Source organism: Oncorhynchus gorbuscha, linkage group LG05, assembly GCF_021184085.1.
Source record: "Oncorhynchus gorbuscha isolate QuinsamMale2020 ecotype Even-year linkage group LG05, OgorEven_v1.0, whole genome shotgun sequence".
Taxonomy (NCBI): Eukaryota; Metazoa; Chordata; class Actinopteri; order Salmoniformes; family Salmonidae; genus Oncorhynchus; species Oncorhynchus gorbuscha.
The window spans coordinates 59,668,901-59,694,902 of NC_060177.1; the positions used below are offsets into that span (position 1 = coordinate 59,668,901).

The following is a 26,002-nucleotide window of genomic DNA, read 5'->3' on the forward strand; positions in this document are numbered from 1 at the left end:
TATGACCCGGGCAGGAAGAGAACAGATAAAATTAACAAACCGATAACAAATTACAATGTCAGCAGCAGAGTTTCCATCTTCTCAGGGTCAAAGGTTAAGGCTTCTGTCTCCAATTCTCCACCAAATTATTCAGTTAAGGCAACCTACACAGGGAGGATGCAAACGGAAACAAACCATGAGCATTTCAGGGATATTTATTTGCAAAACAGACACACTTTAATATTATTGAATAATTCTGAAAATGTGGAAAAATGTCTATTGCCTAGGGCACAAGTACCCTATGAAAGTAGATCAGAATGATCCACCATGTGAGGAACATTTGTGAGAAGAGCTTACCTGCTCATTCACACTTAGCTGTCATTTTCATACTGACTCGAGCGCTTCTTAGACTTCAGTTCTCTCAGCCACTGTGGTGAGGCCTCCTCCCTAAGACGACACACAGACAGACAAAAGTAGGCACAATCATTACAAATGGTACACACTTCTGGTCTGACTGACTATCTCAACAATCCCTGGTTTGGGTTATTAGATCCAGGCTGAACAGAGGGAAGAGACAGGGTCACCATCTTACCCATTTTCTTTCCCTCCAGAGGGGGGCAGCACACGGGACACCCGGGGCAGGAAGGGGGATTTAGGAGATCGTGACAGCTGAGATGGAGATGGGGCGGCTCCGGCTCCATCTGTCTGATTTTCAGAGTCTCCTCTCTTCTTGAGCTGGGCCTGCCAAACAGAGGGAGAAACCAGCAAGAGAACATATCAAAGGCCAATTATTCACAGCAGAATAAGTGACAACATTACATTACATCAACTATTTGCCTTCCAGTAAACATCTGTTACTCTTGGGGAGGCTCACCTTGAGAGCGGAGGGGTCCATCCCAGGAAAGAGGGCGACTCTCTGGGGCTGGGAGGAGGCAGCAGCAGAGCGGGGGTCTACTCCCCTCTCCTGCTCCTCAGAGTCTGAGTCCTCCTGCTTGGAAAACTCAATGTGGTCCTCTGTAGAGGACAACACACTCTCTCAGTATATCATTTCACAATCATAACGAATAGGAGTTTACCATCTAAGAACATCTCCAGTCTAACTGGTCGACTCAATCCATTCAAAAAGTGTGCAGGAGAAAGGTACTGAAAAGAGATAAACCTAAAATGTTATTTTTGGTACACCAGAAAGAGTAAAATCTACTACCCACTCAGATTTCTTAGCAGCCACAGGGCTTGAAATGAACTTTTCTAACCACTTGTCCTTCGGGCAAAAAAGGTATGCAACACCATTTTTACATAATAGTATGATGCAAGAAACCACTTTACAAAATAAAATACATATTTTTTACCATGGAGAATCAAACAAAAATGTAGGCTACACTCTGCATATTCAAGCCTGTCTCAAAATACAACACAGCCCCTTTAAGGCTCTCCTGGGAGGTGGTGAGCCACCCTTCATAGCCTATAAAATATTGAAACTTTACAATTACAACCAAATAGTTTTTATGTCTCTTAAAATAATTCCATTCAGGGCTCAAAATTAAGAGTGTCCCGTTGTCCCTTTGAGGATAAAAAAGGTGTCTATGGTAGAGGTCTTCAAGGAACCACCTGTATCCGAATACCCGAGACCCGGTCCGGATCCAGAATTATATAGAATATGGGTCTGGGTCGGATCTGATTGTCACGGATATGTATAATTTTAAATGACTTGTCTATTTCCATGAAATGGTTCGGTCCTGACCCCAAACCAGGCGCGAACGGTACTTGCTCGCAGTGAACTGTGAGTGAGGAGTGCCGGTGGAGCATCATGTCTCAGCTTCCTAAAGAAAAATCTGGCTTCCAAAAAACTAAAAGAAAGAAAATACAGGAGAGAGAAAAGAAAGGGAGACATTGTTTCACATGTCACCCAATGTTTCACAAAGGAAGGTGGGTGTAGTCCGTGAGAGGTGGAAATGAACCTGTTAGCTTAGTCCATCGTGAAATAGGCTAATTTTGCTCCCCTAACATTAGTTACTTAATATCTTAATATCTTCTCAGAGAATTCAGGGTTTACATTTCGCTCCTCTCTTAGTTGACATTTAATCAATGCAGGCAAACTTTTAGCAAGCTATTCATTCTAAATCAGTTGTCCCTGTCCCTCCCCCTGCTTGGTGCCAGGCCCAACAGATGCAGCTTCAGGCTCAGCAGCCTTGTCTCCCCATCCCCACCCCCCTGAACCAGCCCTTCTCTCAACTGTAGAAGGAGGTGAGCAGCATTGTGTTGAATGACATGTCAGTTGGCATAATTGCAGGTACTGCAATGCATTGAGGACAGGAATGCGATTCTCCAGTCAGGAAAAAGCTCAGTTGACACAGAGGCAGCCAATATCAGAGCCTTAAAGGAAGAGATGCCCGGCTCTTAGAGATGGATGGGAGTCTCTCCTGTCTGAGGCAATACTGACAAATGGATGTTGCAACTCAATTTAGCAAGGAACACAGCCGCCAGAGGAAAAGGAAGAGATTCCATGGAGATCTCTCAAGAGGAGACAGCTCAGGACAGTGCAGCAACAGTGTTTCAGAACAGTGTTTTTTACTGTTTTCGACAACATCATAAGTGACTTGGACATTAGGTTCCAGAACACTGCAATAATTGTAGAATCATTTTCTGCTGTTCTGAAAGTTGGGCAGATTAGTGAGGATAAAGTCCCTTCTGTGTGCCAACCACTGATCATGAAGTATTCCAGAGATCTGACACCGGAGTTTCATCATGAAGTAAGACACCTGAACACTGTATATGCTGCCACTTTCCCCTAACGTGTCCCCTCCCCTCTTGGTCTCCTGAATGCAATTTGTAAGATGCAGCTGCAAAGCATTTTTGGAGAAGTGTGAGTTGCTTTACATATATTTTGCACACGGCTTGTGACTGTTTCTGGTGGCGAGAGAGCTTTCAGTAAGCTAAAACTGATTGAAAAAAAACGAAATTGAGCTCCACTATGTCCCAGGACAGTCTTTGCAGTCTTGCCATGCTGTTAAATGGCTGTTAAATGACTGAGAACAGATTGAGAACAAGATATATCTCAAAATAATGGCTGGATTGCCATAAAATGTCTTGTGCACAATCAAGACCAAGTGGAAGAAACCTATTGATTTTGTGACCTCTTGACCTTTCCTTTTACAGCTGCTTATTTTCTAGTTGGTATGTAATACTTAGTTCAAAAATCTGCTGCTGATTTTATTATTTTGTTTGTTATGTTAATTTATTTTAATTGAAGAGTTAATGTATATTTATTTTCAGTTATTCATTAATGTTAAGAGAATTTTCCATTCAAGAACATTAACATTACGTTTAGACTGTAAAAAGATGGCCTTTAGCACATTTCTTATAGAGGGTATCAGTCTTGCATCAAATAGTGAATTCCACAGAATGTTGAATGCACAGTGTTATATTTTCACAGCTCACTGTCAGTAAATACCGTACAGTAAATATTGGACTAAAAGAGAGTTGCAAGCCTGCAAAGATAGAGTTATTTAAAGCTTTGACTGGGTCCATTGGGTTCTGGAGGTGTATGGTTACAGCAATTACGCAGGGTTGGTGTGGCCCAATGTGATATCTTTTCATGGGGCCCAAAAGCCATGGCGGCTCCCCTGTTTGTAACTGTAGAATGAGAAAGCACATGCACGGCAGCGTTAATTAGCCTAGCTAGCTAACGTTAGCTAGCTTCTGGTTCCGGTTTGATGCAGTCCAAGACAGGTACTCTGTAATCATATTTGATGATTAATAATCTAGCTGTGGCAGCTATTAGTCTACTACAGCGTGAGTTGGCTTGGTTGATTTTTATCTCTCGCCCTCCCTCCTCATGTCACTTGTTCACAGTATGGCCCCTCCCCCGCATGCTAGAGAGGCATCTCTCTCCCTCCTCTCGTGCTGTATCAGCTCCGGTTAATAAAGTAGCTTTAAAAAAAGATGACTTTTCTACTGCTTCCCTCACTCGGATTGGACCCGGTCTGGGTCCGACCAGGTCTATACGGAACGTGTCTAGTTGTCCTTGGACATGGTTCTCGCTCTATATTATCATTTTTTATTTATGCATATCGGGTCTGGGTGGGAAAGCCCCAGGTCCATTTCGGAACGGGTCCAAAAACTAGTCTCCGGGTTTAAAACAAGACTCTGGGACAGTTCTGGGACGATAGATCCAAAATTCATACAACCACTGCCCATTAAAAAAGCTGATGCAACAGATCAGACCGTTTTAGCTTAAAAAGTTGTACGTCTTCATATTAAAAGCTCAAAAGTGCGCACATAGCTGGAGGCTATGCCAAAATGTTATCAAATGCAATTAACGGGAAAACACCATTCTCAAAAGTGCAACGCACACATTAGCAGTTTCATATGACAGAGATGAAAATATCTGTTAGAAATATAAGAGGAGAGATCTAAAAATGTATCAACTAGCATGGATGCTAATATGACTAGGATTTTGCCTTTGGCTGCAGGACAATGAAATAAAGTTGATTTGAACCAATGGAACATGAAAAAAATAATCTGGTTTCAATGTCATATTGAGTGTTAATAAAATAACTCCCTCAACATTCCTATGGTCATATTTTGGCTAGGCTACTTTGAAACAAGGCAAGACATGCTTAATAAAATTACATAAACTTAATTGTTTAAAACCTGAATGATTTATGGTTAAATAGTTTCAAAATGCTGACCGTCTCCACTCAGCCTCAAGGTGGGTGATGTGCGGTGATCAACAGGTCTTTCACTCTCCCGTCTTGTGATCATTTGATCTAAATAAACCGTGCATGGGGTCAACAGCCCTTTAGATGTTCATGTTAATTATCCTCCATTATAGGTGTCAAACATGACTGGCGTTTAGCCTATATTTATGTCATTAAAAGTCTCATTAAAGTTTGGCACCTCCCTCATGTCAGCATCAGTTTGGACATGAGGCTGTAGCACTTAGGCCTTTATTGATGTACATGAAAAATAGATTTGAATTTTATTCCAATGTCGGCCTTTCTGTATGATATTGTGAATTGTGAACGTTTCGGACGAGTCGAATCTATATTCTTCTTGTCGGGCATTTTTCTTTCTTTTTTTAAGCGTTAATGTGGAGCCATGAGCCCAAATATTTTTGTTTGCCATAATTACATAAAAATGACCATGCTTTGTAATGTTTCTAAAACAAGGACTGTATTAGTAAGAAGTAATGTGAGATATTGCTCAATTTCTTTTCGTTGTTTGTGACCCGAGCCTTTGAACAGAAATTTCACCACGAGGCAAATGTTCAGCTGCCCCTTTAAGGGCAGGAGGTTACCGTGGTAACATGGCCACATAAGTGGTGTCACGTGTGTCTAAGATTTTGAATCTGACTAACAAACATCGAAGAACAAACAAAAAAACAAAAATGTAAATAGCCAAAAAAACAGGCAGTGTGGCTGCGGAAGGTGGGATATAGGATTCACATTCCTTTGTGCGATTAGCAGATATGAAACCAACGTGGCTGGTAAAATAGACATTCCTACCGCGTATACCAAAATCTACCATCATTTGGTGGGTGGCGGGTGTTCATTTTATGCCCTGGAGATATGACAGAGTGTCTACATGAGAACAGAGTCCTAGCCTGACCTGTTGAGTCTCGGGAGCGCCAGTCCTCAGTGAGCGAGGTCTGTCCCTCAGGGTGTACAGACATAGCAGCAGTCTGACGAGCCACCCTGGAGGGGCGCGAACGTGGCCCCCGCATCTTACTCAGCTGCACCCTGGAGCGCAGAGCACTGGAGTCCAGCAGGATGGTGGAGGCCTGGAGAGAGGGAGAAACAGATAAACACACAGACACACGAGAAGCAAATTGACTGTTACACTGATACGTCATTTCAAAAGGTTGGTGTCAGTCTTACCTCAGGGAAGGGGAGTAGTTGCATCTCGGGCTGGACCGAGGGGGAGAAGCCATCTGGAGTGTCCAGGTCGCTGTGTGTGGCATGTTCCCGTGGTGTGTGGGGCGGAATGGGTTTCCTAGGCGACTGGCTGAGGTTGCTGTCTGAGGTGGGCGTGGCAGGAGTCAGGCTACAGGAAGGACAGACATGACTAGTACTTTAGGCTACCTTCCTTAAAGTCTTTATATGCAGCCAATGCCACTGAGAGAACAACGTGACAGTGTCTACTAGCTTGGTGTGGCTGAGTCATATTCTCCTGTCTAGGTTTACTGTAGGCAGGGGCATCAGATTTCAGAAGATGTCCTGGAAGACACAATGGATGACCGGGCAGACTCCTGCTCCACTTGACCACAAGCTCCTCATTTCAGATTGAAGGTAGCAAACACTGCTGAGTCACAATACTGTACATGACCATACTATTTGGTGATTATTACATCCAGAGAGTTGGATTCATATGACAATGACCCACTGCCTTTTAATAGTCACGTATATCGTATCTTATCTGAAACTCTTACAGTATCCATTCATTTCTACAAAACATTTTCCAGATTTTCAACCTGGGTGGAGTTTGTTGCTGTGATACCTTCTCCTGGCCACAGGAGGTCAGTGGTACGCCAGCCTGCTGAGCGAGACAGACTCAGGCTATATTGAGAGCTGGAGTAAAGTAAAGCAGGTTTCAGTGAGCTACTGCTCCTTGACCACACAGTGTCAGGAGGCCTGGGATGCTATTGTATCTGTACAGTTAGTACCTATAGATACCATAGTATCTGTTTATTTCAACATCAGTAACTGTGCCTGAGAATTGAAAGAGAAGCTTGTGGGTGTTATATGCAACAGCTGGTGCACAATCTCTAATGTTAAGGAAGTCTTGAGGTTTTGCTCACCGGAGTTAGTATACATTATGATACACTATTTACCAAGAGAGTTTTCATCCATCTTTTTCGTAGCTGTCTATTTACCACCACAAACCGACGCTGGCACTAAGACGGCACTCAACGAGCTGTACACCGCACCGCCATAAGCAAATAAGAAAATTAACATCCAGAGGCAGCGTTCCTAATGGCCGTTGACTTTAATGCAGGGAAACTGAAATCTGTGTTACATAATATTTAACAGCTGTGCAACTAGTCAATAAAAAAAAATTCAAAAAAATCTAGATCACCTTTACTCCACACACAGAAACGCATCTTCCTCACCCTCCTTCTGGCAAATCTGACCATAACTCTATCCTCCTGATTCCTGCTTACAAGCAAAACCAAAAAACAGGAAGTACCAGTAACACGCTCAATATGGAAGTGGTCCAATGAAGTGAATGCTAAACTACAGGACTGTTTCGCTAACAAACACTGGAATATGTTCTGAGATTAATTTGATAACATTGAGGAGTTTACCACATCAGTCACCGTTTTTTTTTTTGTAACAGTATTTTTATTGGAATTTCACAATTTTCACCCATATTAAGAGATACAACAACAGAGACAATGCACTCAGAACAAAAACAAGAAAAACAGCACCCACTTACACATATCTACGTGCATATATATATACACACACACACATATACCCATGCATATACACACACATACGCATACATACGCGCACGCACACACACCCATACATACGTACACCATTTTCCTCTTCCCGCTCAGTGCTTCTCTCACACCATCACCATCATTGAGTCTCTCAATACATACCTTTTAAAACAAACTTACAAACAGAAATTAAACAAAAAAGCTCAGTTTAAACCAAGAGGTTAGGTTCCACACATGGAACGTACAGTGTAGTTCTGAAATACATAGATCCCCGCCATTCTAAGAGAATCCTTGCAGCATAATAGCTGATACCTCAGGTCACCGGGTTTATTAATAAGTGCATCACTGACGTTGTCCCCACAGTGATCGTAGGTACATATCCCAACCAGAAGCCATGGATTACAGGCAACATCTGCACTGAGCTAATTGCTAGAGGTGCCACGGGACACTAATAAGAAATCACGCTACGAACCCCCTGAGCCACCAAACAGTCAAAACGTCAATAAAGGACTAAGATCAAATCCTACTATACCGTTTGACACTTGTTGGACGTGGCAGGGCTTGCAAACTATCACGGATTACAAAGGGAAACCTAGCCGCGAGTTGCCCAGTGACATGAGCCTACCAGACAAGCTAAATTTATTATCGCTTTGAGGAAAGCAAGACTGAACCATGCATGAGAGCACCACCTGTTCCGGATGAATTTGTGATCTAGCTCTCCGTAGCCAATGTGAGTAATACCTTTAAACAGGTTTACATTCACAAGGCCGCGGGGCCAGACGGATTACCAGGACACATAGTGAGAGCTTGCGCTGACCAGCTAGCTAGTTTTCAACCTCTCCCTGACCCAGTCTGTAATACCTACATGTTTCAAACAGACCACCATTGGTTACCTTCATGTTCTTGGGCACATGGACTATCTAAATTACTTTTGCCCCATAGCGCTCACATCTGTAGCCATGAAATGCTTTGAAAAGCTGGTCATGGATCACATCAACACCATCATCCCAGACACCCTGGACCCAGTCCAATTCACATATCGCACCAACAGATGACACAATCTCTATTGCACTCCACACTGCCCTCTCCCACCTGGACAAGAGGAACACCTACATGAGATTGCTGTACATTGACTAAAGCTCAGTGTTCAATACCTTAGTGCCCTCCAAGCTCATCATTAAGCTCAGGAACCTAGAACTGAACACCTCCCTCTGCAACTGGATCCTGGACTTTCTGACGGGCCACACATCCAACACGCTGACCCTCAACAAGAGGGCCCCTCAGGGGTGCGTGCCTAGTCCCCTACTGTACTCCTTGTTCCCCACGACTGCGTGGCCACGCACGACTTCAACACCACTATTATGTTTGCTGACAACAACTGTGGTTGGCCTGATAACGAGAAAGCCTATAGGAGTGAAGAGGTCAGTGACGTGGTAGTGTGGTGCCAAGACAACAAACTCTTCCTTAACGTTAGCAAGACAAAGGAACTGATTGTTGACGACAGGAAACAGAGGGCCGAGCACGCATCGACGGGACTGCAGTGGGGAAGGTCGAGAACTTCAAGTTTCTCTGTGTCCACGTCACTAAGCACCTATCATGAGCCACACACACTAACACAGTTGTGAAGAGGGCACGACAACGCCATCCTCCCCTCAGGAGCCTGAAAAGAATTGGCATGGGCCCTCAGATCCTCAAAGTTCTACAGTTGCAGCAATGAGAGCTTCTTGACTGGCTGCATCATCGCTTGGCATCTGAAGGCACTACAGACGGTAGAGCGTACTGCCCAGTACATCACTGGGGCCGAGCTCTCTGCCATCCAGGACCTCTATACCAGGTGGTGTCAGACGAAGGCTCTAAAAATTGTCAAAGTCTCCAGCCACCGAAGTTATTGACTGTCCTTCTGCTACCGCACGGAAAGTGGTTCCGATGCAGCAGGTATGGAACCAACAGGACTCTAAACCTCTTTTATCCCCAAGCCATAAGACTGCTAAATAGTCAACCAACAGCTAACCGGACTATCTACATTGAGCCTTTTGCTCTTTTAACTCATTACATACACTGCTGCTACTGTTTTATCTATCCTGTTGCCTAGTCACTTTATCCCTACCTACATGTACATATCTACCTCATTAACCTCGTACCCCTGCACATCCACTCTGTACTGGTACCCCGTGTATATGGCCAAGTTATCATTACTCATTGTGTATTTATTCCTAGTGTTATTATTTTTCTATTTGCCTTTTTTTCTCTCTGCATTGTTAGGAAGGGCCCGGAAGTCAGCATTTCACTGTTAGTCTATACCGGTTGTTTACGAAGCATGTGACAAATAAAATGTTATTTGATTTATGTTGAGATTACTATCATTAGCCATAATGGTAGGACAGCAGAGAATCAGTTCCTGGGGCTAACTATCCACTTTGCCCTATTTAGAAGGCTGGATATAACATGACTCAGTGACTTTGTCGAAAAGGTCAATGCTGCGCCGGCGGAACACATGATAGAGTGCACCCATTCGATACTACTTATCGATCCAGGCAGTGTTCAATTTCAAGCTCAAACGAGTATTGTATATTTAGAGTGAGAAATGAATCGGCACAATTTGAGAGGCATTCAGAACCAGCAATGTCGGGATGTCCTGATACCAGGGTACAGCCTCAGGGGAAATTAGTAATCATATTGAGGAATGAGGATCCGCATATTAGTAACCAAAAACAGGAGCAGACCATGTTCCACAAGTGTTGGCCCAGGCCACAGCAGCCATGTGTGTGTGTATTCACCTATCGTCAGTGCGCAGTCCCGTCTCCCAGGTCCCATACTGGCTGTCTGCCTCGTGGACCAGTGTGTCGATGTCACGCCCCTCTTCCTCACCATCCACACTCTGCTTCAACTGCTCCTGAAAGAGAGATTGGACAGGGAGAAAATGACAAGTCAGTCAAAAAGGAGTAGAAGTGTATGTACCATTGGAATATCACTAGAAGGTCAGAGAAAACAGATTCCAAAATGACACAACTGGATTCATCTCTGCAGGACAGAATAAAAATATCAAGGCTTCTTATTGGATCTTGGTTGAAGCCCCACCCAGCCTCCAGTAGCAGACAATTGGCCAGCTGTGTCGGTGAGTGAGGTGCTGGTCCTGATAACCATGTATTGTGTGGCTATGGCCAGACCTACAGTGGGTGAGCAGGATAATGAGAGGTAATGGGATGAGCTCATAGCGACAGGGACAGAGACTGGTGAGCCACTGTGCGTTTGCTATCTACTGAACCGTGTCTCTTTTAATGAGGATGCTACAGAGGGCACACTGTCCTAATACCACTCACTCCTCCTGTGTATGCATTCAAGACTGTGAGAGCACGCACTCACGCACAAGCAGAGAAATCTCGCTGAACTTACATGATCTCTATTGACTTCCATTGCATCGTGTTTATACAGATGCACTGTTGCACCACAACACAATAGGCTGTCTATAGAGAATGATGGAAGGAAATGTAATAGGTGTTTCGTTTCTTGTTACTGCACGGTAGTGAGCGCGAGGGCCAGAGAGAGAGAGGGAGAAATGGAGAGAAATAGCGAGCAAGAGAAACAGACCAACAGTACAGGATGTCATTCATCATCAATGCCTTTCCTGACAGGAAGAAAGAAGGCCAGGGTGAACAGTGAGAAAATCCCTCCATCTGAGAAAGCAGTGTACTTCCTCCTCTTCAGGTTTAACAGCCCTAAATAGGAGTCCTCTCCACATCACAGCATAGGCTGGTTTTAAAATCCACACCGTGATCTCTCAGGGCCAAATCTGTCTTTAGCTGTTAAACAAGTATTAGAGTTCCAGTTCCAACCATGGGTTTGAACATGCTGGTCACATGACAAACAGGCAGGTTAATCCAGATACATGCTTAGCCTTTCAAACAGACCAGGTTGGTTCAGTGCCCCAGCACAGCTACCTTTATCGACTCGAGGCCTTTATTGAGAAAAAGAGGAGTAACAATAGCAACAAAGTAGAGACCTTGTCATGTCTTGTCTGAGGCAGGAATTATTTATGTAAAAAAAAAAAAAAAAAACAGTCACACTTCATAAAACCCCTTTATAATATAATGAATTTCAGCCCTAAGGGTCTGTGAACACAGCTAATGCACAGGACTAAGCATGTACCATTCAATAAGAAAATCTCCTGTAATCTAAATTCCGTGAACACCTACCATATCCACAGTCTACGTGGATGAACACACCCAAACACACCCTCACTTAGTGTTTGCCACTCCCGAGGCTACCCTGTTACCTGTCAACCAAACAATAGCAGCAAGACTGAGAGGGTTAAGAAATAGCATGGACTGGCTGACTACTAGTGCTGCTGAAAGCCCTTCAGTATTGACAATGTGATGGTGTCGGCTCTGCTATCAACAATCTACTGGATACAGGGACAGAGCAGGCCTGCCAGGCACCTTATCTGGTAAATAGGTTTCTTTCTGGCTGTGATTTTGAATCGGAATGGTAGTGAAGCAGACTTTTCCTTAACATGAGCCCTTGCGCGCGCCCCCCCTGTGGACAGGAAGGGTGCGTCAAGGGAAACGACAGAACAATGAGCGGATGAATGGAAGGAGAGAAAGGGCTGACCACTAAGGGAGATTGTCAGTCAATCTGACATGTGGCTAAAGAATTTGCAGCACCTTGGAAAGTTAGACCAAACAGACACAGCTCTGAATAATAACAGCCTGCCACGATTAAACCATCACAGACATCAACATGACCTGAGAGACCTTTCATCAATCATGTAAATGTAGGCTAGTTAATTATAACACCCACTCTCTTAATTTAATCCAAAATAACAACTTTGGGTTGATGTGCTGAAAATAGAATCTAGCACATTTTGTCCAGCAGACAAAACATTTCACCTAAGCTCACTTGACTATTTTGCTGACTGTGCTTTGGAACGAGCTACAAAAGGACATGAAATTGACTTTAAAAACTGGGTAAAAACTATGGTGGACAATGAAGTGGGGTGGCTTTCAATGTTTTGACCCCTAAATACACCAAACCTCTCCAAAGCATCTTGTCTGGTCAATGTGTAAATTCATGTTTTTAAACTGTAGTGTTTTATGTTGTAAATGTGCCTTTGTATGAAACTTTATGTTCTGGTAATTTGGCCAGGTCTCTAATAAAATAAAGATTTTTAATCTCAATGAGACCAACCTGGTAAACTAAAACTGAAGGCCTAGTGAGTTGGACATGTTATGAATCTAGTTCCTTAATGCAAACTGGAAAAGAACAGTTCATCTCTGTCACGTATAATGGCCATTCACAATTCTCTATGAATGAGGAAGTGCTGTGCAGCTCCGACACATTTAACATATGGTCATGCTGCCTGGAAGCAGACAACAGAGCAGGCCGGTTAGTTAGTGCAGGTACAATGAACCCAACACGAACACAACAGAACACACATCACACCAGCCCCACTCTCCTGCTCCAACCCCTCTGGGTAGGAATGTTGAACAGTTAACACACTCATCATTGACAGACTGGTCAATGACGACCCTCTGCAGCTATCCTAACATGACTACAGATCCCATGAGCACTAATCCCCTGTCAACAACAGAGCAGCACTCCAGTCACATTTTACAGAGCTACCAAAACACTGACCTCTGATAGAGAACTGAAAAGGACATGTTTAGGGTATTTAGTTAGGTCATTATTACATAAGTGCAATGCTGAGAATACAGAGCACAACAGAATGTTAGTAAAACCTGAATGACTTGGTTTAAGAACTTTTATAGGGATACTTTGGGATTTTGGCAAAGAGGCCCTTAATCTACTTCCCCAGAGTCAGATGAACTTGTGGATACCATTTTTATGTCTCTGTGTGCAGTTGAAAGAAGTTGCTAACAAGCGTTAGCGCAATTGCTAACAGGCATTACCATGGTCTTCCAGTCATTATGCTATCTGTAGCATTGGCTGGCAAAACGACCCCTAACTTACTTCATACATGACAAAGAGACACAAAAAATGGTAGCCACGAGTTCATCTGACTCTTTCTTTTCTAAAATCCCAAAGTATCCCTTTAAGACCAGGCCTGGCTGATACAGGCTGCAGGTTGGAGGGCTGGGTCCAGACGGAGAGGTGGTGGGTTCAGGTCAGCCTGAGGGAGACCAGGGCCTATTAGAGGTATCTGGATGAGCCACCAGCTGACTCTCCGGTACTGTACGGACAACTACACAGGCTCCAGCTAAAAAGGACACACGTACCAGACAGAGAGAGTGAATCAGTAAAGGGCTGCCGTGTCTGTGGGGTTTCGTTTATGCGTTGCAACTGATTAGGATGTGAGGGTACAGGTGTGTGGACTTTCTGGGCATTAGATGCTGTAGAGGAGGGGGGGGGACAGCTTTTTTTAAATACATTTTTTATGTCATTTTTAGCAGATGTTCTTATCCAGAGCGACTTCCAGTATTGAGTGCATAGAACCCACAAGCGCCATGCTCTACCAACTGGGCCAAACGGGACCCAGCAGTACTGCAGCCCTTAATTGTGCAAATGCACCATCCATCCCAGCAACCCCACCTCCACCCCCCTGGTTCTTTCTCTCCACATCTCACTGGCCTCAGTGCTCTGACCATTCAGCACAACCTCTCCTCACAGGCAGCACACACTGATTCTCCTGTTCAGTGACACAAACAAGCTAGGCCTAATCTGTAAATCTTACATAAAATGCAATCAAACTGTATCACAACTTTTTTTATTTAAACTTTATTTAACTAGGCTTAAGAACAAATTCTTATTTACAATGACTGCCTAACCCGGCCAAACCGTAACCCGGACAACACTGGGCCAATTGTGCGCCGCCCTATGCGACTCCCAATCACGGCCGGTTGTGATACAGACCGGAATCAAACCAGAGTCTGTAGTGATGCCTCTAGCACTGCGATGCAGTACCTTAGCGGGCTCCTGAGTGACAGCCAATCTGAATGTGAGCACCGTGCCAAGTTCAAATCACATTTTATTTGTCACATGCGCCAAATACAACAGAAAATGTTGTAAATGATGAGAAATCAATGTATTTTGAAAGACGAGATGTTGAGGATTATAATAAATACCACTTTGATGTCATACAAGCAAGTCAAACCCCTGTGAGTCCAAATGTGCACTTTACATTCCCATGTAATAACACTCATGTCATATACAGTGTTAACGTTTATGATCTCTGATGTACAGTTACAAGATGACATGGCGTCATACCCTGAGTTGTTCAGAACAGAATGTGTTTCTATGTTTCTCTATTGTGTAGAAAATGAGCTGTGGACCACTCATCTGAATGCACTCATGACTCCATTCTATGATCACCAAAATGACTATCTGCTTCTCTGAACTGCCTTGTGAAAGACTTACACTGTAAGATTGTATTTTATAACTTAGCCAGTCATGTTGGCAATAAACTTAGAAATGATGCCCACCTGACCCAAATGGCAATTCATAATGGTCAGTTTTTGGATTGTGTAAAAAAAACAGTAATTGTGTGAGGCCGGGGATGCAGGGTTGTGTTCCAAATAAAACAACTACAAGTGTGTTCGCTCTAGTTCCTCAACGCCACAGCTAGGAGAGCTCTAAAAACACCTTTCTAGTTGAAGACTCTTCTTTGAGTCATCAAAGTACATGGAAGTGACTTAGGAACTGTGCACACTTTGGAGACAGGAGTTAGTCCTCTCAGTCAAACCAGTGTTATTATGTTGTCTTATGTTGCACCTACCCCATATTTTCCAGGAAAATATCATGTTACTGAATGTGTCCAGAGTATTTTCAGATTTCATTTTCAACAAACGAGGCGAAAAGTACATTAAATGTCAAATGCATAAAATCAACAGTGTAATGTTTGGAATCAGTCTCATATCAGGTGAACTATTGTGTCCTGAACTTTGGTCTAATAATTGCCCCATAATCTCAAAACTGTTCCCTTTCAATTGATACCATGTTTATGCATATGATTATCATATTTCTTCTGTAAGAAACATTTAAATGTAGCCCCATCCAGGCCAATTCTCACGAGTGTAAAGGGCAAAAACAGACCATAGTTTAGGAGTGAGGGTCAGGGAGAAACCCAACTCCAGCCCACAGTAAACTATGACCTAAGCTATGACACTGCTGGAGAGGTAGCTATGGTGCAGACATACAGACTAAGGTTAGTGTTATGTCAAAGATGGTATCAGAGGAGGAGAGAGACAAGCAGTTGAGGCGCAGAGGGGGATGAGCACTGAGCAGCGAAAAAAAGCAGAACATTCAGGAACTATCAGGATCAGAGAGAGAGATCACATGGCAACACAAATAGACACAGACACAAAACACACAAATAGAGAAGGCCTTGACAAGTTTGAGGTGCTTGGAATGTGTAGTGACTGACGGGAGACCATTTGGTGGTGAGAGGGATTGATTGGGGGGGGGGTTAGGGGTGTAAACAAAGTGTGTCTTACTGCGGTGGGGGTGTTGGGGGTGCTGCTCCCAGGACGCCTGCGTAGGGACAGGCGCTGCTGGCTGCGCAGAGAGAACCGGCGGAAAGAGTCCCGGCTGCGAGAGGCCAGAGAACGTAACGAGTTGGCCCTCTTGAAGCCACCAGGGCTGTCCTCGGCCCCCCCTGCCCCCACGTTCCACCGCACTGGACACCACGCTCAGCGCCCCCTGCAGGGAGCGGCGTACATTCCCCATCCACCCAGACACCTGGGACTGGGCCACCGACAACTTGTCCCCCAGGTACTCCATCTCAGTTTAGATCAGATCACTAAAGGACCAATGTTGCAGAATGAAGTCTGGACAGAACACTCAGTCAGGCGGAGGTCCAGTAGCAGTCCAGTGTGTTAATATGGTCAAGGGAGAGTCCTTGAGCCAGATAGATGTCCAGGTTCAGAGCTGGTGTCCTGGATACTGCGGAGGTGCGTAGCTAGGTTAATGTTGCAGTAGCTGGGCTGTTTGGAAGAGATGGCACAGCCAGTCAGACAGCCTAGTGTCTCCAAAAACATGCAGCACTTGGCTCCGGCTACAGACTCGCAGTCCAGCGTCACTGTCCCTCGGTGCTTCTCAGTGAGCCTCTGTGCTGTCGAGTCCCACTGGTGCCGTCATGGCTCCATTTCAGTCCATCATCTGCAGAAATGGCCCTAGAATCTCAGGCTAAGGTGAATTCTATTTAAGCTGTCTGTTCTGTGAGATGCCTATTTCCATACACAGTTATACAGAAGGGCAAGACTATGTAGCAGGGAACCCAAAATGGTATAGAAAAGCTGTTCTACAGTTCCCCAGCTGGTAGAGACTCCGGTCACAGCAGATCTACTACTGCATCTTCTGCAAACAGGTTCTTCCCAGCCACATACTGATGGTCACCCTTAGTAGCAACTACAAAATCTCACACACATACCCCTCATACGTCAAACTTGACAGCGGGATCCTGAAGCCGTCGCTCTGACACGTATGGAATCACAGAGGAAGACAATCCATGAATCTACCTCTCCCATGGTATCCACGCTGCTGTCGTCTTCCTGGTGGAAAACTTTACAGGAAAACTACAGTCCAGAAGAGAACAGCTGGTGTCAGGCAGACTGAGGGAGAGCTGTACTCATTCCTATTCCCGCTGAGTACCCAGCACACCAACAGCAGAGCCGTGGGTATAGAAGCACAAACAGGAGAGGAGATTGTGACGCTAATGTTGAATCTGTAAGAGACAAAACGAGACCAGCACCCTCTGGTTCCTCTTCCCCTGCAGGTACGGGCAGGTGGAGAACAAATGCGTCAGTCTCTTGCTCCTAGTCCCCAGCGCTGCAGGACTCACGCTCAAGGAGAAACCTTTGTGAACTAAGTGAGGGAGGGGAGAGAGGAGGCAGAAAGGGAGGGAGGAGTGGAGAGAGGGAGGGAGGAGTGGACAGAGGGAGGAGTGGAGAGAGGGAGGGCCTGGATTTGCAGTGCAGGAGGGTGATATATGTTCTGCAGTGCTCTGTTTCTCTTGCCCGTTTCTGCTTGCAGTGCGAGAGAGAATTCTCACAGGCATAGTCAGCACTCGGCACAGGGCGGAAGGGGTGGGAAGACAGGAGGGATGGGGAACGTGTGTGTGATAGGAACTAAGAGTTCAAGTTCATGAGTGGATGTTTATGTTGTTTAGCCTATACCTTTAAATAGATAGAGAATGCATGTCTGAGAGAGAGCGAGAGTCAGAGAGAGAGAGGGGATGAGACAGGTGTGGCTGTGTGTGAGAGCTGAGACTGTGGCTGTCAGCCAGTCTGTCCGCAGCACAGTGAGCTCATGGTTCAAGAGAGGAATCATGACAGCGTGTCAGAGAGTTTGCTCCCTGACTCATGCAACTGCATGTCAGATCAGAGCCTCTCCTTTCCCCTTTCAGAACTCCATCGTACCTACCGGAGTCATCTCTCTGAGTTAAGCCTATGTAAGATATACTCTGCAAGACAACCGTGGCACCTCAAACTGTGCCCTCTGGTGGGCATCTGGAGAATAGTTCTGAGGAACATTGATCTAAAGCTACCAAAAAAAACTGTCTCCCTCCTTGAACCATTCTATAGCTAGAAAAATCACAGTTCTCTCCACAAAAAACAAAGACTCAAGTTTCATCAACACCAACTGACTACGGAGAAAACGTTTTTACAGCAGGAACGAAAATGCTAATAATTGTCCAGCAAAAAATATGACTCAAATATGCATCACCCAGTTTTTTTTAAATGATGAAGTCACACTTGCACAACCAGCCACCGTGACAAAGCATATATAGGGCTAATATAACGTGCTTTGTTCAGACATATAATAGCCAGTAGCCACACATTCCTAGCTACACGAAGGCCTCTTTTAGTCTGTCCTCTCCCTTGCTTCTAGTAATGGGGGATCAATACACTTACATATTGCAATTATTATTTTAATATTGATACTTGGACTCCAATTATCATTGTTTTTTTTTGCTAGCTGGTCGACACTACCTGTGCCAAAACGCTGTTATAGCTTGTTCTCCAGCATCTTTTTAAACAATGAGCCAACATGTTTTCACCACTTTTATTTCCATGACTGATAAACTCCCTTTCTCATGCCGTCTCTTGTCCCTCTGCTGCAGACTTAGTGAGAAATATATTTGGAACATCAAATGACATATATCGGCACCTAAGTATCATGATAATATCGTATTGTGAGGTCGGTCCTTGGCAATTCATAGCCCTACTTGCTTCCTTGCTCTGATTAACAATCTCCCATCACTTACCCACAGCCAGTGTAGAAGCCTCAGACAGCAGGACAGCCTCATGTAGTACACCATGTCTCTGAGCCCGGCGACCATCTGTCTGTCTTTACCCCTCTTCACTTCCTCTGCCCTCTCTAACCATGGCATTAGTAATGATGTGATCATACCAGTGTGATCTCATGAGAGATAAGACACATTTCCCATAGTGCACTTTCATACCAGGCCTAACCTCCATACTAATACAGAAAAACACTAATCACAACAGCAAATCATTAACACGTGCTGATAGAAAAGCAATTTCCCATCTTTAATGAATCCCCTTGTTCCTCTAAACTGAAATGATATAAAACACCTACACCTTTTCCCACAACTTGTGTCAGTAATTCAGTCTAGACCAGGTATTTCACACTGGCGTCTCCAGTTGGTCTACACAATTAAACACTAGAATCCCAAGGTTTCCATTGAGGAAATGTGGCGTCTGACATTTGACTGGCAACATTTTAATTTACTGGACATTTGAGAAATTTTCTAGACCCATGTACATTGATTGGGTGTATAACCTAATTAGGGCGTGCACCTACGGTGCTCAGAATGACAGAAATCAAATGTAAATGTCTTCACAGAACATGCAAGTCGAGGATGCAACGATGTGCGGTCCTTCTTACCGAATTCTGATGTGCACTTTGAAGATGTTAGAATAACTGTCCATATTTACTTTCCCTCCGCCAACAAGAAGAGTAACAAACAGCTAAATCAGTAGCCAATGGCAATCCACTATCCCCCATAATAGAGAAATGTACCTATTCTATTGGTCAGCTTGTTAAGAAAGAAATACTCAATTCCAAACAGAATCTGGGACAGTTGTGGACATTGCATCCCAAATTCATAGAACCAGTAGGCTACATTAAAAAGAAAATAATAATTAAAAAGCAAAATGAACCAGATCAGAATGTTTAGCTTAAAATGTTCAAACTATTATTTCTTCACATTATAAGCGCAACAATCCACACAATATAATGCAATTAGCTAGAAAACACTGTTGTCAAAAGCACACCACATGCGAACGGTTTCATGTGACAGAGATGAAAATATCTGTTAGAAAGAAGGGAGATCTAATATGCAACAACTAGCACGGGTTGCTTAGTAATATGACTAGGATTGTGCCTCTGGCTACTGAGCAACCAAAGAAAGCTTGTATAACATAATAGATTTTGACTGGGCTACTTTAAAGCAAGGTAAGACATGCCTCATAATATATAGTAAAACGTTAAGGTTTTAAACAATTAAGTGTGTTTTCAAAATGCATAATGCCTCCAGCTCATTGTAAAGTGCTGTGTAATGTGCTGATGAGGCCTGCCTTCCGTCGTCTATGTATTTGCTGTTTGAGATGCTGTAGCAGCAGTTCACGCTGTCTGACAGATTTTCCGCTTAAAGGCTCTGTATGTGTGTGATAAATAAGATACATAACGAATATACTGTACACACGCCCCAATTTAATTCCACTAAATTATGCAAATGAACCTATAGACCATTAATCATGACCAGTCATATGTACTTACATCCGCTGATATTGCCATCAATAAAGAGGCTAAAAATAATTATTTTGCAAATGGCATTTCTTTTAATAAAAAATCATAATACAAAAAACGGCCAAACGCCGGCTATTACCGGCTCAAGGAAACCCTGTGGTAATTGCACCACTCGGGCTCTCAACATATTGTATTACACAACAACCACAGACCAGCAGGTGGTGACAGAAACACACACAAAAACTCATCATGGAGTAACACTGGGATGGCAGCTGTGCCTTATCAAATCAAAGCTGAATTTGTTCCCCCATTCATTTTCTTCTGATCTAATGAATATATTGGTATGCTTATAAACATTTCCCTTTCAGCCATTTACACTTGGGCTGATATAAACTTGTTTTGTTTCTGGATGGAATCCTTTGTAGCACAGGCTGATATGTAGACAGGTGCTTAAAAGCTCTACAGGACCAGTGTCCCCACCCCAGCGGGACGGTTTAGCTAATGTAGGCTAGTGTGATTAGCATGAGGTTGTAAGTAACAAGAACATTTCCCAGGACACAGACATATCTGATATGGGCAGAAAGCTTAGATTAAAAATGATTTAACTGCCCTGTCCAATTTACAGTATTTATTACAGTGAAATAATACCATGCTATTGTTTGAGGAGAGTGCACAGTTATGAACTTGAAAATGTATTAATAAACCAATTAGGCACATTTGGGCAGTCTTGATACAACATTTTGAACAGAAATGCAATGGTTTATTGAATCAGTCTAAAACTTTGTATATACACTGCTGCCATCTAGTGTCAAATCTAAATTGTCAAATCTAAGTCATATATTGGCCTTTCTCTTGCATAAAAAACATGTTTTTTTCTTCTTTGTATTATCAGATCTAATTTGTTATTCTGCTACATTCATTTCACATTTCCACAAACTTCAAAGTGTTTCCCTTCAAATGGTATCAAGAATATCCATATCCTTGCTTTAGGTCCTGAGCTACAGGAAGTTAGAGTTGGGTATATGTCATTTTAGGTGAAAATTGAGAAGAAAAAAAGGGTCCGATCCTTTTAAAGATGCACTACGCAGAAGTCGCTCCACCATTTTCTGGTTGCTAAAATTCTAATAGTTTGCCTAATTTCAGTTTATGTGACAAAACAAGCAAGTAAAGTGTAGAGAATCATTGTACCATCTACACCACTGTAAAATATATTTTCCATAAGCAAAAATATTGTATTTTCAGCTATTTGAAGCTTGTGTACAAAACCGAAAGTTAAAGACGGAAAAACCCAACTTAAAATGTGACGCATAGAAATAGCGCACATAGAACACATCTACCGCTTCTTAGACTTGCTTTCAATGAGAATGACAGATCTATAACTCGCATTTTTATGTGAATTTTGTGGGTCACGCAAAGTTAAATATTGTAGCTTTAAATAAAAGTAATATCAATATCACTACAGCCAATTTCACAGCATAGCATTCCTTCAGCTATGCGAACAGGATGCTGTCAAAGTGAGCAGTACATGCATGTATTAGCTAATGACAATCCTGAATTACAGACCTGAGAACATATCTGGCCTCAATTTCTCTGCTATGTGAGGTGAAAGAGGGTGGAGATGAGTGAGACCATGCCTTTCACATTACTCATCAACTCATTACTCCCAGTGCTCCACATAGCACTCAACTCTCCCAGTGAAATAACTGCATTCCTACTCCACCCTACTGTAACAAAACACACACACAACCAACCAACAAACCCAGCAACTGAAGTTATATACAAGCTTACTTTTTTCCAAATAACTGGGGCCTTCTGTGAGAATCAGCTCGAAAGGAAACATTGATTAAACATAGAACCGAGGGGGCTCCAATCGCTACCATGTTGAAGCAGTGTAATATCACTGTAGCAGAAGCTAATTTCTGAAACTCATCCAGCTTTGAGTCAGAAATGTGGGGATTGTGTGTGTTTATACCCGTGTGCATGGAAACAGAGCATCATGACTCACCCAGCTCTGTCGGTCCCTCTCTCTATGTGCACTCCTGCTCCTCATCCTGGACAGGCTCCCCTCCACAGCACTCTCAGACGGGGCCGATCGACGGGACACACTGCGGGACCTCATCCGGTTCAGCTCCTAAGACACAGGGATAGTAGAATTAAATGGAATGTTTACACGAAAGCCCTTGTTCTGGTTATATTCACATAGGTAAAAAGGGAGATGGGTCTGCACAAAGATTATTTTAGTGCATTAGGAGAACAACACACACAGATGTTTCGGCTTTTGCCTTCAGTGTGCAGGTTTAAATCTTAGAATCTAGTCTGCTGGAAAGGCTTTCAACTATTTATTTGTTGGAACCTTGCTGAAGGGACTTGCTTCGATTCAGCCACAAGGTCAGGCACTGATGTTGGCCGATTAGGCCTGGCTTGCAGTCGGAGTTCCAATTCATCACAAAGTTGTTCGATGGGGTTGAGGTCAGGGCTCTGCGCAGGCCAGTCAAGTTCTTCCACACCAATCCTGACAAACCATTTCTGCATGGACCGCACTTTGTGCACAGGGGCATTGTCATGCTGAAACAGGAAAGGGCCTTACCCAAAGTGTTGCCACATAATTGTCTAGAATGTCATTGTATGCCATAGCGTTGAGATTCCCCTTCACTGGAACTAAGGGGCCTAGCCTGAACCATGAATAGCAGCCCGACAACTATCTATATTCCACCAAACTTTACAGTTGGCACTATGCATTGGGGCAGGTAGCATTGTCCTAGCATCCGCCAAACCCAGTTTCTTCCATCGGACTGCCAGCGACTGAAGTGTGATTCATCACTCCAGAGAACAGGTTTCCACTGCTCCAGAGTCCAATGGCGGCAAGCTTTACACCCCTTCAACAGACCTTGGCATTGCGCATGCCGAGCTTAAGCTTGTGTGCAGCTGCTCGGCCATGAAAACCCATTTCATGAAGCTCCCGCGGGAACAGTTATTGTGCTGATATTGCTTCCAGAGGTAGTTTGGAATTTGGCAGTGTTGCAACCGAGGACAGATGATTTTTACGCGCTACACGCTTCAGCACTCGCCGGACCTGTTCTGTGAGCTTGTGTGACCTACCACTTCACGGATGAGCCATTGTTGCTTCTAGATGTTCCCACTTCACAATAACAGGACTTACAGTTGACCAGGGCAGCTCTACCAGGACAGAAATTTAACAAACTGACTTGTTGGAAAGGTGGCATCCTATAACGGTGCCATGTTGAAAGTCACACACACACTACATGGCCAAAAGTATCAGGGACCATTAAAGAATCAATTTTTTAATCATGAACCATTAAAGAATCAACTTAATTGCCTTAGGTTTCCGCTTACTTGGGTATACCTTATAACAATTTACGAGACAGCTTGCCACAAAAGACACCAAGCTGTTCATAAATATGTGGGGCTAACTCATAAAGTACACCTAAAGGTAATTGATTACTAAACGGTTCACGCCTGACACTCCCAACTGCCTTCTGCGCCCGCTCACATATCTTACAATTCTGTACTTTCTTTGTGATTGTAACATGTATACAGGTCAGCGCTCTCCAACCCTGTTCCTGGAGAGTTACCATACTGTAGATTGTCTCTCCAACCCTGTTCCTGGAGAGCTACCGTACTGTAGATTGTCTCTCCAACCCTGTTCCTGGAGAGCTACCGTACTGTAGATTGTCTCTCCAACCCTGTTCCTGGAGAGCTACCGTACTGTAGATTGTCTCTCCAACCCTGTTCCTGGAGAGCTACCGTTCCTGTAGATTGTCTCTCCAACCCTGTTCCTGGAGAGCTACCGTACTGTAGATTGTCTCTCCAACCCTGTTCCTGGAGAGCTACCGTACTGTAGATTGTCTCTCCAACCCTGTTCCTGGAGAGCTACCGTACTGTAGATTGTCTCTCCAACCCTGTTCCTGGAGAGCTACCGTACTGTAGATTGTCTCTCCAACCCTGTTCCTGGAGAGCTACCGTACTGTAGATTGTCTCTCCAACCCTGTTCCTGGAGAGCTACCGTACTGTAGATTGTCTCTCCAACCCTGTTCCTGGAGAGCTACCATACTGTAGATTGTCTCTCCAACCCTGTTCCTGGAGAGCTACCATACTGTAGATTGTCACTCCAACCCTGTTCCTGGAGAGCTACCGTACTGTAGATTGTCACTCCAACCCTGTTCCTGGAGAGCTACCATACTGTAGATTGTCTCTCCAACCCTGTTCCTGGAGAGCTACTGATTCCAATAATTAGCTGGTTGATAAGCTGAATCTGGTTAGTTACAACCGGGGTTAGAGCGAAAACCTACAGGAGGGTGTCTTTCCAGGAACAGAGTTTGAATGAAAACCTACAGGAGGGTAGCTTTCCAGGAACAGAGTTTGAATGAAAACCTACAGGAGGGTAGCTTTCCAGGAACAGGGTTCGAATGAAAACCTACAGGAGGGAAGCTTTCCAGGAACTGGGTTGGAGAGCCCTGAAACAGGTAAACGAGATTGGCAGATGACTAACCTGGTTAGAAGCAAAAGTTGTTCCTGATTGAAAAGATTTTAAGCTACACTCAGAAGGCAAAAGCCGAAAGGTCTGAGTATGATATTCTCCTAATGCAGTAAAACAATACAAATTTTAAAAAGGAGTAAGTAAGCAATGGTCCTTTTTTAATTGGCCATTATTACTGGTTGAATTCACTGAATGTTGTGCTCTGTAGATGCCATTCACTCACATAGCCTAGGTCTCTCTATAAGATACTTTTCTTACCTGGGAGCCCTGAGATCTCCTCTGTCCTCTGGCCTCTACCCTGTGCCCCTGGGGCCCTGAGTCCTGCGGGAACCAGGTCTGCTCCATGGGGGACCTAGGGCTGTGGGGCTCTCTCCTGGGGAAGGATGCTTCACTGGGCATACCAGACCAGCGTCTCTCTGGGACCAGAATGGGGGCCGTGGCCCTGTCCAACTGCCTGTGGAGGAGCTGCTCCAGGCTGGGTTTATTGGCAGGCTTCCTGGGTGGTTCTGGTCCAGCCATGGGCCTATCCACCGATTCCTCATTGAATCCTAGCCTTTGCTCCCCCAGCTCCTGCTGAGAGGGGGCCCACACTGGGCTGGGTCTCCCCATTGCACCCACCCTACGGCTAACTTCCCTCTCTGGAGTGTGGGATCTCACCCCACTACCTGGGTCTGAGCCCTTGATGCCAGCAATAGGGAACACCTCTCTAGTGGGCGAGGGCTGCGTCTGGGTCTGGGACCTGAATGAGTCTATGTCCAGGATGCCAGGCCTGTAGTGGTCCTCTCCCCGGGGAGATGGATGCTTCCATCGGGCACCAGGGGAGTGGGGACTGCCTCTGGAGAGCAGGTCACCCAGAGACACAGAGTCTAGATCCAGCACTTTAGGTCTGAGAGGTAAGGAGTCCAGCACACCCCTCTCCAGGCTCTCTCTCCTCTGTCTCTCCAGGATTCTCTGTCTCTCTGCCTCCTGTTGTCTAGCTACCTGTCTCATATTTTCCTGCTCCTCTTTCTCCATCTTCTCCCTCAGTCTCTGCTTTTGAAGCTGTTGTCTCGCTGTCTCATTCTGTTTCTCAAGCAGTTGTCTTCTCTCCAGCTCCTTTATTATCTCCAATTCTTCTACACTCTCCCGCTCCAGCTCCCTCTGTCTCTCCCGCTCCAGCTCCCCCTGTCTCTCCAGCTCCCTCTCCCGCTCCAGCTCCCTCTCCCGCTCCAGCTCCCCCTGTCTCTCCCGCTCCAGCTCCCCCTGTCTCTCCCGCTCCAGCTCCCTCTGTCTCTCCCGCTCCAGCTCCCTCTGTCTCTCCCGCTCCAGCTCCCTCTGTCTCTCCCGCTCCAGCTCCCTCTGTCTCTCCCGCT

General features: G+C 44.5%; 1 protein-coding gene across 1 annotated transcript; it reads right to left on the reverse strand.

The window, feature by feature from the left end:
• On the reverse strand, positions 1–25,846 carry LOC124036199 (uncharacterized protein KIAA1671-like). Its single transcript, XM_046350459.1, has 9 exons — positions 24,909–25,846; positions 22,158–22,283; positions 10,204–10,319; positions 5,859–6,024; positions 5,590–5,761; positions 854–993; positions 572–720; positions 337–426; positions 1–143 (listed from the first exon to the last, which is right to left on the reverse strand). The coding sequence occupies exons 1-8, from the start codon at positions 25,662–25,664 to the stop codon at positions 351–353; spliced, it is 1,701 nt and encodes a 566-aa protein (XP_046206415.1). The 5' UTR covers positions 25,665–25,846; the 3' UTR covers positions 1–143; positions 337–350.
• Between the last annotated feature and the right edge of the window lie 156 nt (positions 25,847–26,002).

Excerpts from the sequence above, each read along its gene's own strand:
- LOC124036199 (XM_046350459.1), bottom strand. The coding sequence starts at position 25,664 with ATGGAGAAAGAGGAGCAGGAAAATATGAGACAGGTAGCTAGACAACAG. Across the intron at positions 22,284-24,908 it reads GGAGATCTCAGGGCTCCCAG|GAGCTGAACCGGATGAGGTC; the intron begins GTAAGAAAAGTA and ends CCTGTGTCTTAG. Across the intron at positions 994-5,589 it reads GCGCTCCCGAGACTCAACAG|AGGACCACATTGAGTTTTCC; the intron begins GTCAGGCTAGGA and ends TGTCCTCTACAG.